Source organism: Phasianus colchicus, chromosome 30 (assembly GCF_987193195.1).
Source record: "Phasianus colchicus chromosome 30, bPhaCol1.hap1.1, whole genome shotgun sequence".
NCBI classification, from domain to species: domain Eukaryota; kingdom Metazoa; phylum Chordata; class Aves; order Galliformes; family Phasianidae; genus Phasianus; species Phasianus colchicus.
The window spans coordinates 2,609,092-2,622,838 of record NC_143465.1 but is presented as its reverse complement, the minus strand read 5'-3'; the positions used below and the strand labels follow the sequence as shown (position 1 = coordinate 2,622,838).

At 66.4% G+C, this 13,747-nt stretch overlaps 2 protein-coding genes across 4 annotated transcripts; one reads left to right on the top strand and one right to left on the bottom strand.

Annotated features, from left to right (window-relative positions):
* Window positions 1–751: 751 nt before the first annotated feature.
* Window positions 752–2,284, bottom strand: LOC149914345 (uncharacterized). The gene is made up of 2 exons (XM_090126870.1): window positions 1,668–2,284; window positions 752–1,619 (listed from the first exon to the last, which is right to left on the bottom strand). The coding sequence occupies exons 1-2, from the start codon at window positions 2,282–2,284 to the stop codon at window positions 812–814; spliced, it is 1,425 nt and encodes a 474-aa protein (XP_089982996.1). The 3' UTR covers window positions 752–811.
* On the top strand, window positions 1,716–13,367 carry EFNA1 (ephrin A1). 3 transcript variants are annotated; one of them, XM_090127349.1, is made up of 6 exons: window positions 1,719–2,091; window positions 2,123–2,422; window positions 8,838–9,130; window positions 10,779–10,844; window positions 12,989–13,039; window positions 13,156–13,360. In XM_090127349.1, exons 2-6 carry the CDS (start codon window positions 2,316–2,318, stop codon window positions 13,269–13,271), a joined length of 633 nt encoding a protein of 210 aa, XP_089983475.1. In that variant the 5' UTR covers window positions 1,719–2,091; window positions 2,123–2,315; the 3' UTR covers window positions 13,272–13,360. The 3 variants fall into 3 exon arrangements, with proteins under 3 accessions (XP_089983476.1, XP_089983475.1, XP_089983474.1); XM_090127350.1 differs by having other exon boundaries at window positions 1,716–2,422; window positions 8,838–9,091; window positions 13,156–13,367; XM_090127348.1 differs by having other exon boundaries at window positions 1,719–2,422.
* The last annotated feature ends 380 nt before the right edge of the window (window positions 13,368–13,747 follow it).

The following is a 13,747-nucleotide window of genomic DNA, read 5'->3' as shown; positions in this document are numbered from 1 at the left end:
AACCCCATATCCTGACCCCATAACCCCATACCACCCCATATCCCGACCCCATATTTCACATATAACCCCATACCCCGACCCCATAACCCATAACCCCATATCCTTACCCCATAACCCCATATCACCCCATATCCCGACCCCATATCTCACATATAACCCCATACCCCGACCCCATAACCCATAACCCCATATCCTTACCCCATAACCCCATACCACCCCATATCCTGACCCCATAACCCATAACCCCATATCATCCCATATGCCGACCCCATATCTCACATATCACCCCATATCCCAACCCCATATGTCACCCATAACCCCATATCCTGACCCCATAACCCATAACCCCATATCACCCCATATCCCGACCCCATATCTCACATATAACCCCATACCCCGACCCCATAACCCATAACCCCATATCCTTACCCCATAACCCCATACCACCCCATATCCTGACCCCATAAGTCACCCATGACCCCACACCCCGCCCCCATGTCTCCCAGCCCCGTATCTCAGCACGCCGTGCGGGGCGGTGCGGTGTTTGTGGGGCGGTGCGGGGCTGTAGGGCGGTTTTGGGGCGGTACCGGGGGGCGGTGCGGTGTTTTGGGGCGGAGCGGCGCTGTAGGGCGGTTTTGGGGCGGTACCGGAGGGCGGTGCGGTGTTTTGGGGCGGTGCGGGGCTGTAGGGCCGCTTTTGGGGCGGTTCGGAGCTGTGGGGCGGTGCGGTTCGGTGGGGCGGAGCGGCGCTGTAGGGCCGCTTTTGGGGCGGTACCGGAGAGCGGTGCGGTTCGGTGGGGCGGTGCGGGGCTTTAAGGCGGTACCGGAGGGCGGTGCGGGGCTGTAGGGCGGCTTTTGGGGCGGTACCGGGGGGCGGTGCGGGGCTGTAGGGCGGTTTTGGGGCGGTACCGTAAGGCGGTGCGGATCGGTGGGGCGGTGCGGGGCTGTAGGGCGGTTCGGTGGGGCGGTACCGGAGCGCGGTGCGGTTCTTGGGGGCGGTTCGGTGGGGCGGTACCGGAGGGCGGTGCGGTTCTTGGGGGCGGTTCGGTGGGGCGGTACCGGGAGGCGGTGCGGTTCGGGAGGCGGTGCGGGGCGGTGCGAAGCTGTAGGGCGGTTTTGGGGCGGTACCGGTGCGGTTCGTTGGGGCGGTGCGGTTCTTGGGGGCGGTACCGGAGGGGCGGTGCGGGGCTGTAGGGCGGTACCGGGGGTGGTACCGGAAGGCAGTGCGGTTCGGGACGCGTGGTGCGGGGCTGCGGGGCGGAGCGGGGCTGTAGGGCGGTTCGGTTGTGGCGGTACCGGAGGGGCGGTGCGGGGCTGTAGGGCGGTACCGGAGGGCGGTGCGGTTCGGGAGGGGCGGTACCGGAGGGCGGTGCGGGGCCGTAAGGCGGTACCGGGAGGCGGTACCGGAGGGGCGGTGCCGTGCTGTGGGGCGGTTCGGATCCGTAGGGCGGCACCGTAGGGCGGTACCGGGAGGCGGTTCGGATCCGTAGGGCGGTATCGGAGGGGCGGTGCGGTTCGGGAGGGGCGGTATCGGAGGGGCGGTTCGAAGCTGTAGGGCGGTACCGGAGGGGCGGTGCGGTGCTGTGGGGCGGTTCGGAGCCATAGGGCGGTACCGGAGGGCGGTGCGGTGCTGTGGGGCGGTTCGGAGCCATAGGGCGGTACCGGGAGGCGGTGCGGGGCCGTAGGGCGGTACCGGAGGGCGGTGCGGTTCGGGGGGCGGTTCGGATCCTTAGGGCGGCACCGTAGGGCGGTACCGGGAGGCGGTGCGGTGCTGTGGGGCGGTTCGGAGCCATAGGGCGGTACCGGAGGGCGGTACCGGAGGGGCGGTTCGAAGCCATAAGGCGGTACCGTAGGGCGGTTCGGATCCGTAGGGCGGTACCGTAGGGCGGTACCGGAGGGGCGGTTCGGATCCGCAGGGCGGTACCGTAGGGGCGGCGCGGTGCTGTGGGGCGGTTCGGATCCGTAGGGCGGTACCGTAGGGCGGTACCGGAGGGGCGGTGCGGTGCTGTGGGGCGGTTCGGAGCCATAGGGCGGCACCGGGAGGCGGTACCGGAGGGGCGGGGCGGTTCGGGGGGCGGTGCGGTGCTGTAGGGCGGTTCGGATCCGCAGGGCGGTACCGGGAGGCGGTACCGGAGGGGCGGTTCGGAGCTGTAGGGCGGTACCGGGAGGCGGTGCGGTGCTGTGGGGCGTTTCGGAGCCATAGGGCGGCACCGTAGGGCGGTGCGGGGCCGTAAGGCGGTACCGTAGGGGCGGTTCGGTTCGGTGTCGGTGTCGGTTCGGTCCATAAGGGCCGCGCAGGTCGGCGGTTCAGCGACGATGCGGGGCTGCTGGGCGCTGCTGGCGCTGCTCTGCGCGGCGGCGGCGGCGGGGGGGGCGGGGGGGGCGAAGCACCACGCGGTGTTTTGGAACGGCTCCAACACGCGGTGAGTCAACGCGGGACCCCCCCCCAAAAAAAAAAATACCCCCCCCCCTCCTCAAAACCCCCCCCCCAAAAAAAAAAACCAACACAACCCCCCCCCCCCCCCCCCCCGCTTCTTCCAACCCCGCACCGACCGCCAGAAACCGGGCGGCATTTAAACCCCCCCCCTCCCGTATTTCCCCCCCCCTCAAGAAGTTGAGGCCCCCCCGTGTTTTTTCTCCGCCCCCCCCCCCGTATTTCCCCCCCCCCCCTCCGTATTTTCTTCCTTCCCCCCCCGCGTATTTGCCCCGTATATTCACCCCCCCCCCCCCCATGTTGCCCCATAGTCTGGCCTTCATGTGCCCCCCCCATATATTTTCTCTGCCCCCCCCCCGCATCCCCCCCCCCCATATTCTTCCCCCCCCCCCATATTTTTCCTCTACCCCCCCCCTCTTCTCCCCCCATAGTTTTGCCCCCATTTTCCCCCCCCATTTATATTTTCTCTTCCCCCCCCCCTTATTTTCTCTCTCTCCCCCCCCCACTTATTTTCTTCCCCCCCCCCATTTCCCCCCCTTATTTTCTCTCTTCCCCCCCCTTATTTTCTCTCTTCCCCCCCCTATTTCCCCCCCCCGTCTCCCCCCCCCTTATTTCCCCTCTCCCCCCCCCTTATTTCCCCTCTCCCCCCCCCTTATTTCCCCTCTCCCCCCCCTTATTTTCTTCCCCCCCCTTTATTTTCCCCCCCCTTTATTTTCCCCCCCCTTTATTTTCCCCCCCCCTTTATTTTCCCCCCCCCCTTTATTTTCCCCCCCCCTTTATTTTCCCCCCCCTTTATTTTCCCCCCCCCTTTATTTTCCCCCCCCCTTTATTTTCCCCCCCCCTTTATTTTCCCCCCCCCCTTTATTTTCCCCCCCCCCTTTATTTTCCCCCCCCCCTTTATTTTCCCCCCCCCTTTATTTTCCCCCCCCCCTTTATTTTCCCCCCCCCTTTATTCCCCCCCCCCTTTATTCCCCCCCCATATTCCCCCTCCCCCCCCCATATTATTTCCCTATTCCCCTCATTCCCCCCCCCCCCTCCCACCGCTGCCCCCCTCCCCCCATTATGGCGGGGGGGGGCAGGGGGGGGGCCGTTCCTTTCCTTTCCCAGGCCGGAGCCGTGCGGCCCTTTTCCTTCCTGGGGGGGGGGGGGGGGGAAGGAAAAGGGAGGGGGGGGGAAACGTGTTGACAAACAACGGCCTGCAGGATGTGGGGGGGGGGGGCGGGGGGGGGGGGGGCAGGGTTGGACGTGGGGGGGGGGGCACGGAATATATTTCCACCAACCCCCCCCCCCCCAATTAAAGCTATAGGGGCCCTCGAGGTTATGACCCCCCCCCCCCAAGTTGTAGGGCTGCCCCCCCCCCCCCAAATTATAGGGCTGCCCCCCCCCCAGCCCCACATTTCGCCCCCCCCCACCTCAAATGCGGCTGCTGCCCCCCCCCCCCAAAAAAAATTTTAGGACTGCCCCCCCCCCCAAGTTACCTGGCTGTTATTCTGCCCCCCCCCAAACAAAACCCCCTTATCCTATAGGATCCCCCCCCCCAAATTATAGGGCTGCCCCCCCCCAGCCCCCCATTTCCCCCCCCCCAGCTCAAATATGGCCCCCCCCCCCACACATTATAGGGCTGCCCCCCCCCCCAGCTGAAATGTGGCTGCCCCCCCCCCCCCAAGTTGTAGGGCTGCCCCCCCCCCAAGTTACCTGGCTGTTATTCTGCCCCCCCCCCAAACAAAACCCCCTTATCCTATAGGATCCCCCCCCCCAAATTATAGGGCTGCCCCCCCCCCCAGTCCCACATTTTCCCCCCCCCAGCTCAAATATGGCCCCCCCCCCCCCAAATTATAGGGCTGCCCCCCCCCCATTACCCTCTATGTCCCCCCCCCCCAGTTGAGGTGTGGGGTGCAGCTCTGCCCCCCCCCCCCCCCAAATTATAGGGCTGCCCCCCCCCCAGCCCCACATTTCCCCCCCCCCAGCTCAAATATGGCTCCCCCCCCCAAATTATAGGGCTGCCCCCCCCCCAGTCCCACATTTCCCCCCCCCAGCTCAAATATGGCCCCCCCCCCCAAATTATAGGGCTGCCCCCCCCCCCATTACCCTCTATGTTGCCCCCCCCCCCCAGCTGAGGTGTGGGGTGCAGCTCTGCCCCCCCCCCCCCCCAAATTACAGGGCTGCCCCCCCCCCCCCCCCATTACCCTCTATGTTGCCCCCCCCCGGCTGAGGTGTGGCTGCAGTTCTGGTGCCATCCTGGCTGCCCCCCCCCCAGGCGAGGGCTGCTCTCATCCCACAGCGTCGGGCTGGGCGTTGTTATGGGGTGCCCTAAAGTGGGGGGGGCAGCTCTAAAGTGGGGGGGGGGGGTGCCCTAAAGTGGGGGGGGGCAGCCCTAAAGTGGGGGGGGGCAGCCCTAAAGTGGGGGGGGGCAGCTCTAATATGGGGGGGGTGCCCTAAAGTGTGGGGGGGGGCAGCCCTAATATGGGGGTGGGGGGGTTATGGGGTGCCCTAAAGTGGGGGGGGGGCAGCTCTAAAGTGTGGGGGGGGGTGCCCTAAAGTGTGGGGGGGGGCAGCTCTAATATGGGGGTGGGGGGTGCCCTAAAGTGGGGGGGGGCAGCCCTCATATGGGGGTGGGGGGGGGCCCTAAAGTGGGGGGGGTTATGGGGTGCCTGAAATTGGGGGTGGGGGGGTTATGGGGTGTCCTAAAGTGGGGGTGGGGGGGTTATGGGGTGTCCTAAAGTGGGGGGGGGGCAGGCCTAATATAGGGGGGGGGTTATGGGGTGCCTGAAATTGGGGGGGGGGCAGCCCTAATATGGGGGGGGGTTATGGGGTGCCCTAAATTGGGGGGGGGCAGGCCTAATATAGGGGGGGGGTTATGGGGTGCTCTGCTATTGGGGGGGTTATGGGGTGCCCTAAACTGGGGGGGGGGCAGCCCTAATATGGGGGGGGGTCATGGGGTGCCCTAAAGTGGGGGGGGGGCAGCCCTCATATGGGGGTGGGGGGGTTATAGGGTGCCCTCATATGGGGGGGGGCAGCCCTCATAAGGGGGGGGGTTATGGGGTGCCCTAAAGTGGGGGGGGGCAGCCTTAATATGAGGGTGGGGGGGTTATGGGGTGCCCTCATATGGGGGGGGGTTATGGGGTGTCCTAAAGTGTGGGGGGGGGCAGCTCTAAAGTGGGGGGGGCAGCCCTAATTTGGGGGGGGGGGTTATGGGGTGCCCGAAATTGGGGGGGGGCAGCCCTAATATGGGGGGGGGGGGCCCTAAAGTGGGGGGGGATTATGGGGTGCCTGAAATTGGGGGTGGGGGGGTTATGGGGTGCCCTAAACTGGGGGGGGGGCAGCCCTAATATGGGGGAGGGGGGGTTATGGGGTGCCCTAATTTGGGGGGGGGCAGGCCTAATATAGGGGGGGGGTTATGGGGATGCTCTAAATAGGGGGGGGTGTCATGGGGTGCTCTGCTATTGGGGGGGTTATGGGGTGCCCTAAAGTGGGGGGGGTTATGGGGTGCCTGAAATAGGCGGGGGGGCAGCCTTAATATGGGGGTGGGGGGGTTATGGGGTGCCCTAAATTGGGGGGGGCAGCCTTAATATGGGGGGTGGTGCCCTAAAGTGGGGGGGGGGCAGCCCTGATATGGGGGTGGGGGGGGCCCTAAAGTGGGGGGAGGTTATGGGGTGACCTAAATTGGGGGGGGGGAGCCCTCATATGGGGGTGGGGGGTTATGGGGTGCCTTAAATTGGGGGGGGGGGGTTATGGGGTGCCCTCATATGGGGGTGGGTTGTAGGGTGCCCTAAATTGGGGGGGGTTTATGGGGTGCTCTCATGGGGGGGGGGGCTTTGGGGTGCCCTAAGTTGGGGGGGGGGTTATGGGGTGTGTCTTAATATGGGGGGGGTTGTAGGGTGTCCTAAATTGGGGGGGGGTTATGGGGTGCTCTCATGGGGGGGGGGCTTTGGGGTGCCCTGATATGGGGAGGGGGTTATGGGGGGGGTGCCCTAATGGGGGGGTGCCCTAAATTGGGGGGGGGGGGGTTATGGGGTGCTGTGCTATGGGGAGGTCATGAGGTGCCCTAATATTGGGGGGGGGGGGGTTGTGGAGTCCCCTAATATGGGGGTGGGCTATAAGGCGCCCCCCCCCCCCCCAAAAAAAAAAGCTCTGTGTGGGCATTTTTTGGGGGGGGGGGAAGGGATGCGCTGTGCCCCCCCCCCATTTTTACCCCAAACCCTTTCGTGGATCTTATAGGGCTCTGCAGCCCCCCCCCCCGTAATTATTCCTTCCCCCCCCCATTTTTACCCCCCTCCCATTCACCCCCACCCCCCCTTTAACCTCCATTTATGCCCCCCCCCCATTGCCCCCCCCCCACATCCTGTCCCATGGCAATCTGATGCTGAACATCCACCTTAACACCCCCCCCCCCATTTTCACCCCCCCCTGCTATTTTAACCCCCCCCCCCAATGATCTCACCCTCCATGTTCACCTCGACGACCACCTGAACATCAGCTGCCATTTATTCCCCCCCCTTCCCCCCCCCAATTGACCCCCATTTATCCGACCCCCCCCCCCCATTAACCCCCCCATTGCCCCCCCCCAGGCTGGCCCACGGCGACCACATGCACCTCAATGACCACCTGGACATCAGCTGCCATTTATTGCCCCCCCCCCCCATTGACCCCCATTTATCCAACCCCCCCCCACTGACCCCCCCCCCATTTATCCCCCCCCCAGGCTGACCCACGGTGACCTGACCCCCCACGTGCACCTGGACATCAGCTGCCATTTATCCCCATTGACCCCCATTTATCCGACCCCCCCACTGACCCTCCCCCCACTGACCCCCCCCCCCATTTATGCCCCCCCCCCAGGCTGACCCGAGGCAACCTGACCCCCCACGTGCATCTGGGCATCAGCTGCCATTTATCCCCATCCCCCCCCATTTATTCGACCCCTATTGACCCCCTCCCCCCACTGACCCCCCCACTGACCCCCCCCCATTTATGCCCCCCCCCCCCAGGCTGGCCCGCGGCGACCTGACCCTCCACGTGCACCTGGACATCATCTCCCACTTATCCCCCCCCCCATTAACCCCCATTTATCCGACCCCCCCCCCATTGACCCCCCCCACTGCCCCCCTCCCCATTTATCCCCCCCCCCCAGGCTGACCCACGGCGACCTGACGCTCCACGTGCACCTGGACATCAGCTGCCATTTATCCCCATCCCCCCCCATTTATTCGACCCCTATTGACCCCCTCCTCCCACTGACCCCCCCACTGACCCCCCCCCCATTTATCCCCCCCCCCCCCAGGCTGACCCGCGGCGACCTGACCCTCCACGTGCACCTGGACATCAGCTGCCATTTATCCCCATCTCCCCCCATTGACCCCCATTTATCCAACCCCCCCCCCACTGATACCCCCATTGACCCCCCACCCCCATTGACCCCCTCCCCACTGACCCCCCCCCCATCTGTCACCCCCCCCCCAGGCTGACGCTCCACGTGCACCTGGACATCAGCTGCCATTTATCCCCATCACCCCCCATCTCCCCCCATTGACCCCCATTTATCCAACCCCCCCACTGACCCTCCCCCCATTGACCCCCCCACTGACCCCCTCCCCATTTATGCCCCCCCCCAGGCTGACCCATGGCGACCTGACCCTCCACGTGCACCTGGACATCATCTCCCACTTATCCCCCCCCCCCCCCCCCATTAACCCCCATTTATCCAACCCCCCCACTGACCCTCCCCCCATTGACCCCCCCACTAACCCCCCCCATTTATGCCCCCCCCCCAGGCTGGCCCGCGGCGACCTGACGCTCCACGTGCACCTGGGCATCAGCTGCCATTTATCCCCATCTCCCCCCATTGACCCCCATTTATTCAACCCCCCCACTGACCCCCCCCCCCATTGACCCCCCCACTGCCCCCCTCCCCATTTATCCCCCCCCCCCCCAGGCTGGCCCGCGGCGACCTGACGCTCCACGTGCACCTGGACATCATCTCCCACTTATCACCCCCCCCATTAACCCCCATTTATCCAACCCCCCCGCTGACCCCCCCCCCATTGACCCCCCCCACTGACCCCCCCCCATTTATCCCCCCCCTCAGGCTGACCCACGGTGACCTGACCCTCCACGTGCACCTGGGCATCAGCTGCCATTTATCCCCATCTCCCCCCATTGACCCCCATTTATCCAACCCCCCCCCATTGACCCCCATTTATCCACCCCCCCCCCATTGACCCCCCCACTGACCCCCCCCCCCATTTATGCCCCCCCCCCAGGCTGACCTGCGTTGACCTGACCCTCCACGTGCACCTGGACATCAGCTGCCATTTATCCCCATCTCCCCCCATTGACCCCCATTTATCCACCCCCCCCCATTGACCCCCCCACTGACCCCCCCCCCGATTTATGCCCCCCCCCAGGCTGGCCCGCGGCGACCTGACGCTCCACGTGCACCTTGAGGACCACCTGGACATCATCTGCCCGCATTACGACCCCGGGCGGCCGGCCGCGATCCAGGAGCGCTACGCGCTGTTCCTGGTGAGCGCCGCCGAGCACCGCGCATGCGCGCCGAGCTCCGCCGATCAACTACGCTGGCGGTGCGAGCGGCCGGCGGCGCCGCACGGGGCCGAGCGGTTCAGCGAGAAGTTCCAGAGGTTCACCGCCTTCAGCCTCGGCAAGGAGTTCAGGGAGGGGAGCAGCTACTACTACATCTGTGAGGGGGGCGGGGGGGGCGGGGGGGGGACATGGGGGGGCAGGGATGATGGGGGGGGTGATGAGGGGGGTGGGATGATTGGGGGGGGGGGATGATGGGGGGGGTGATGAGGGGGGTGGGATGATGGGGGGGGTGATGAGGGGGGTGGGATGATTGGGGGGGGGATGATGGGGGGAAAGGATGATGGGGGGGGGGGTAGAATGATGGGGGGGGGTGGGACGATGGGGGGGAAGAATGATGGGGGGGGTAAGAATGATGGGGGAGGGGGGGAGACATGGGGGGAAAGAATGATGGGGGGTGGGGAGATGATGGGGGGGGAGATGATGGGGGGGGTGATTGGGGGGGGAGACATGGGGGGAAAGGATGATGGGGGGGGGGAAAGGATGATGGGGGGGGGAAAGGATGATGGGGGGGGGGAAAGGATGATGGGGGGGGGGAAAGGATGATGGGGGGGGGGAAAGGATGATGGGGGGGGGGGAAAGGATGATGGGGGGGGGGAAAGGATGATGGGGGGGGGAAAGGATGAAAGGATGATGGGGGGGGAAAGGATGATGGGGGGGGGAAAGGATGATGGGGGGGGGAAAGGATGAAAGGATGATGGGGGGGGAAAGGATGATGGGGGGGAAAGGATGATGGGGGGGGGAAAGGATGATGGGGGGGGGGGGGAAGGATGAAAGGATGATGGGGGGGGGAAAGGATGATGGGGGGGGGAAAGGATGATGGGGGGGGGGAAGGATGAAAGGATGATGGGGGGGGAAAGGATGATGGGGGGGAAAGGATGATGGGGGGGGGAAAGGATGATGGGGGGGGGGGAAGGATGAAAGGATGATGGGGGGGGAAAGGATGATGGGGGGGGGGAAAGGATGATGGGGGGGGGAAAGGATGATGGGGGGGGGAAAGGATGATGGGGGGGGGAAAGGATGAAAGGATGATGGGGGGGGAAAGGATGATGAGGGGGGAAGGGATCATGGGGGGGGGAAGGGATCATGGGGAGAAAGAATGATGGGGGGGATGATGGGGGGGAGGAATGAATGATGGGGGGGAGACATGGGGGGAAAGAATGATGGGGGGGAGGGATGATGGGGGGGGTGATGGGGGTGGGGGGTGATGGGGGGGTGATGGGGGTGGGGGATGATGGGGGGGAAGGGATGATGGGGGGGGAAGGGATGATGGGGGAGGGGGGGAGACATGGGGGGAAAGGATGATGGGGGGGAGGGATGATGGGGGGGGGAAAGGATGAGGAATGAATGGTTGGGGGGCAGGGAGAATGATGGGGGGGAGGAATGATGGGGGGTAGGGAGACGGGGAGGGGGAATGATGGGGGAGTAATGATTGGGGGGGAGGAATGATGGAGGAGGAATGATGGGGGGCAGGGAGACATGGGGGGGAGGAAAGATGGGGGGGTAGAATGATGGGGGGTGATGGGGGAGAGGAATGATGGGGGGCAGGGAGAATGGTGTGGGGGGGGTAGGGAGAATGATGGGGGAGACATGGGGGGGAGGGAGATTGAGTGGGTGGGGGGGCTCATGGGGGTCGAGGGTGGGGGCAGATGGGGGGGGTCGGGGGGGACTGGGATGGGCTGGAATTCGGGGGGGGGGACGATGACGACCCCAAGGCCGCCCCCTCCAACCCGGCGTGTTTGTGGCAGCCCAACCCCTGGAGAAGCAGAGCGAGAAGTGCCTGAGGCTGAAGGTGACGGTGCTGGGCAGAGGCGGTGAGCGCAACAGGCCGCAGCTGGGCCGAGACCCCTGCCCACCCCTTGGGGGGGGGAACTGTGGGGCTGGGGGGGGGCTTGGTGGGTTGGGGGGGTGGTATGGTGGTCCTGGGGGGGCCCATGGGGTGGCATGGGGGTCATGGGGGGGACATGGGGAGGGGGGATGTGTGGGGTTTGGTGAGTGCTCAGGCTTGGTGTGGTAGCAGGCCTGAGCTAGGCCGCAGCTAGGCCGAGACCCCTGCCCACCCCTTGGGGGGGGACATTGTGGGGCTGGGGGGGGGGCTCAGAGGGTTGGGGGGGTTGGTATGGTGGTCCTGGGGGGGCCAGGGGGTGGCACAGGGGTCCTGGGGGGGGGGGGGCATGGGGAGGGGGATGTGTGGGGCTTGGTGAGTGCTCAGGCTTGATGTGGTTGCAGGCCTGAGCTAGGCCGCAGCTAGGCTGAGACCCCTGCCCACTGCTGGGGGGGGACACTGTGGGGCTGGGGGGGCTCAGGGCGTTGGGGGGGGTGGTATGGTGGTCCTGGGGGCTGCAGGGGTGGGGGGGCCATGGGGGGGTGTGATGTCTGGGGTTTGGTGAGTGCTGTGGCCTCAGGCTCGGGCCTTGCGTGGCAACAGGCCTGAGCTAGGCCGAGACCCCTGCCCACCCCTGGGGGGGGGAACTGTGGGGCTGGGGGGGGGTTTGGTGGGTTGGGGGGGCTGGTATGGTGGTCCTGGGGGGGTGCAGGGGGTGGCACAGGGGTCCTGGGGGGGGACATGGGGGGGATGTGTGGGGTTTGGTTAGTGCTGCAGCTCAGGCTTGATGTGGTTGCAGGCCTGAGCTAGGCCGCAACTAGGCCGAGACCCCTGCCCACTGCTGGGGGGGGGGGGAACTGTGGGGCTGGGGGGGTCTTGGTGGGTTGGGGGGGTGGTATGGTGGTCCTGGGGGGGGCCAGGGGGTGGCACGGGGGTCCTGGGGGGGGGTCCTGGGGAGGGAATGTGTGGGGCTTGGTGAGTGCTGCGGCTCAGGCTTGGTGTGGTTGCAGGCCTGAGCTAGGCCGCAGCTAGGCTGAGACCCCTGCCCACTGCTGGGGGGGGGAACTGTGGGGCTGGGGGGGGGCTCAGAGGGTTGGGGGGGGATATGGTGGTCCTGGGGGGGCCAGGGGGTGGCACGGGGGTCCTGGGGGGGGGGGGGCATGGGGAGGGGATGTGGGGTTTGGTGAGTGCTGCGGCTCAGGCTTGGTGTGGTAGCGGGCCTGAGCTAGGCCGCAGCTAGGCCGAGACCCCTGCCCACTGCTGGGGGGGGGAACTGTGGGGCTGGGGGGGCTCAGGGCGTTGGGGGGGGCGGTATGGTGGTCCTGGGGGCTGCAGGGGTGGGGGGGCCATGGGGGGGTGTGATGTGTGGGGCTTGGTGAGTGCTGTGGCCTCAGGCTCGGGCCTTGCGTGGCAACAGGCCTGAGCTAGGCCGAGACCCCTGCCCACCACTTGGGGGGGGGACACTGCGGGGCTGGGGGGGGGCTTGGTGGGTTGGGGGGGCTGGTATGGTGGTCCTGGGGGGGGCCCAGGGGGTGGCACGGTGGTCCTGGGGGGGGACATGGGGGAGGGGACACGGGCAACCCCTGCCCATCTCAATGGGGGGGGAACTGCGGGGCTGGGGGGGGCTTGGGGGGTTGGCACGGGGGTCCTGGGGGGGGCCCAGGGAGTAAGGAGGGTTGGTGTGGGGGTCCTGGGGGGGCTTAGGGGTTTGGGGGGGGGGTCGGTATGGGGGTCATGAGGGGGCTTAGGGGTTTGGGGGGGGTCGGTATGGGGGTCATGAGGGGGCTTAGGGTGTTGGGGGGGGTCGGTATGGGGGTCATGAGGGGGCTTAGGGTGTTGGGGGGGGTTGGTGGGGGGGTCCTGTGGGGCTCAGGGGGTGGGGGGGGTTGGTATGGGGGTCATGGGGGGTCTCAGGGTGATGGGGAGGGGTTGGTATGGGGGGGCTCAGGGTGTTGGGGGGGGTTGGTGGGGGGGTCATGGGGGGGCTCAGGGGGTGGGGGTGTTGATATGGGGGTCATGGGGGGGCTTAGGGTGATGGGGGTGGTTGGTGGGGGGGTCCTGGGGGGCATTTGGGGTCTCCTGGGGGGGGGTCTCTGCGCCCCTCACCGCTGTGTCGCCATGTTTGATCCCCAGCTCAGGCATCGCCGTCCCCAGCCTCAACGCAGAAGGGGGGGATCCAAGCAGGTGGGTTGGGGGGCTTTTTTTTGGGGGGGGGGGGTGGGGGAGTGGTGGGCAGGTGGGGCAGCGTAGGGGGGGCCACTCACAGCTCTTTTTCTTCTTCCCCCCCCCCCGCCTTGCAGACGATGCAGCTGCGCAGGTGCTGAGGAGCGTGGGGCAGAACGCGGCCATGAGGGGCAGCAGCCCCTTCACCCTCATCACCCTCCTGCTGCCCCTCCTGGTGCCGGGGGGGCTGTGAGTTGTGCCCCCCCCCCCCCCAACCCACTGCATTGGGCAGCGTTATGGGGCTGAGCCCCCACCGAGCAGCTCTGCCCCCCCCCCCCACCCTCCATTCCCCCCCCCCTTTTTGTAACGGGGAGTTTGGCAGCTGGAAATGAAACCGTGGGGATGGGGGGGGGGGTTCCCTAAAGCTGGAACCTTTTTTTGGGGGGGGGGGGGGCACACAGGGGCTGCCCCCCCCCCTGTGGATGGACGGACGGACAGACAGACAACTGTGATGCGTCCTGCAGGAAGGGACGCAGCGTGGGGTCCCCATCCTTCATCCCTCCTGATTTTTTATTTTGGGGGGGGGGGATAAACAAACACGGGACCCCCCCCCCCCCCCCTCCTCGCCAAATTTCCCCCCCTGCCTGGTGCTGGGGGGCGGGAGGGGGGGGCACAGAGGCGTTTTTTTGGGCCTCTGGGTTTGTATGGATTTTTTTGTGACACTGGAAG

What these genes read in the sequence shown, in the direction of transcription:
- LOC149914345 (XM_090126870.1), bottom strand. Translation starts at nt 2,284, where the DNA reads ATGGACCGAACCGACACCGACACCGAACCGAACCGCCCCTACGGTACC. An exon ending in GCCCTACGGCCCCGCACCGC is followed by an intron (nt 1,620 to 1,667) that starts CTCCCGGTACCG and finishes AGCACCGCACCG; the next exon opens with CCCTCCGGTACCGCCCTATG.
- EFNA1 (XM_090127349.1), top strand. Translation starts at nt 2,316, where the DNA reads ATGCGGGGCTGCTGGGCGCTGCTGGCGCTGCTCTGCGCGGCGGCGGCG. An exon ending in TGGAACGGCTCCAACACGCG is followed by an intron (nt 2,423 to 8,837) that starts GTGAGTCAACGC and finishes GCCCCCCCCCAG; the next exon opens with GCTGGCCCGCGGCGACCTGA. An exon ending in GAAGGGGGGGATCCAAGCAG is followed by an intron (nt 13,040 to 13,155) that starts GTGGGTTGGGGG and finishes CCCGCCTTGCAG; the next exon opens with ACGATGCAGCTGCGCAGGTG.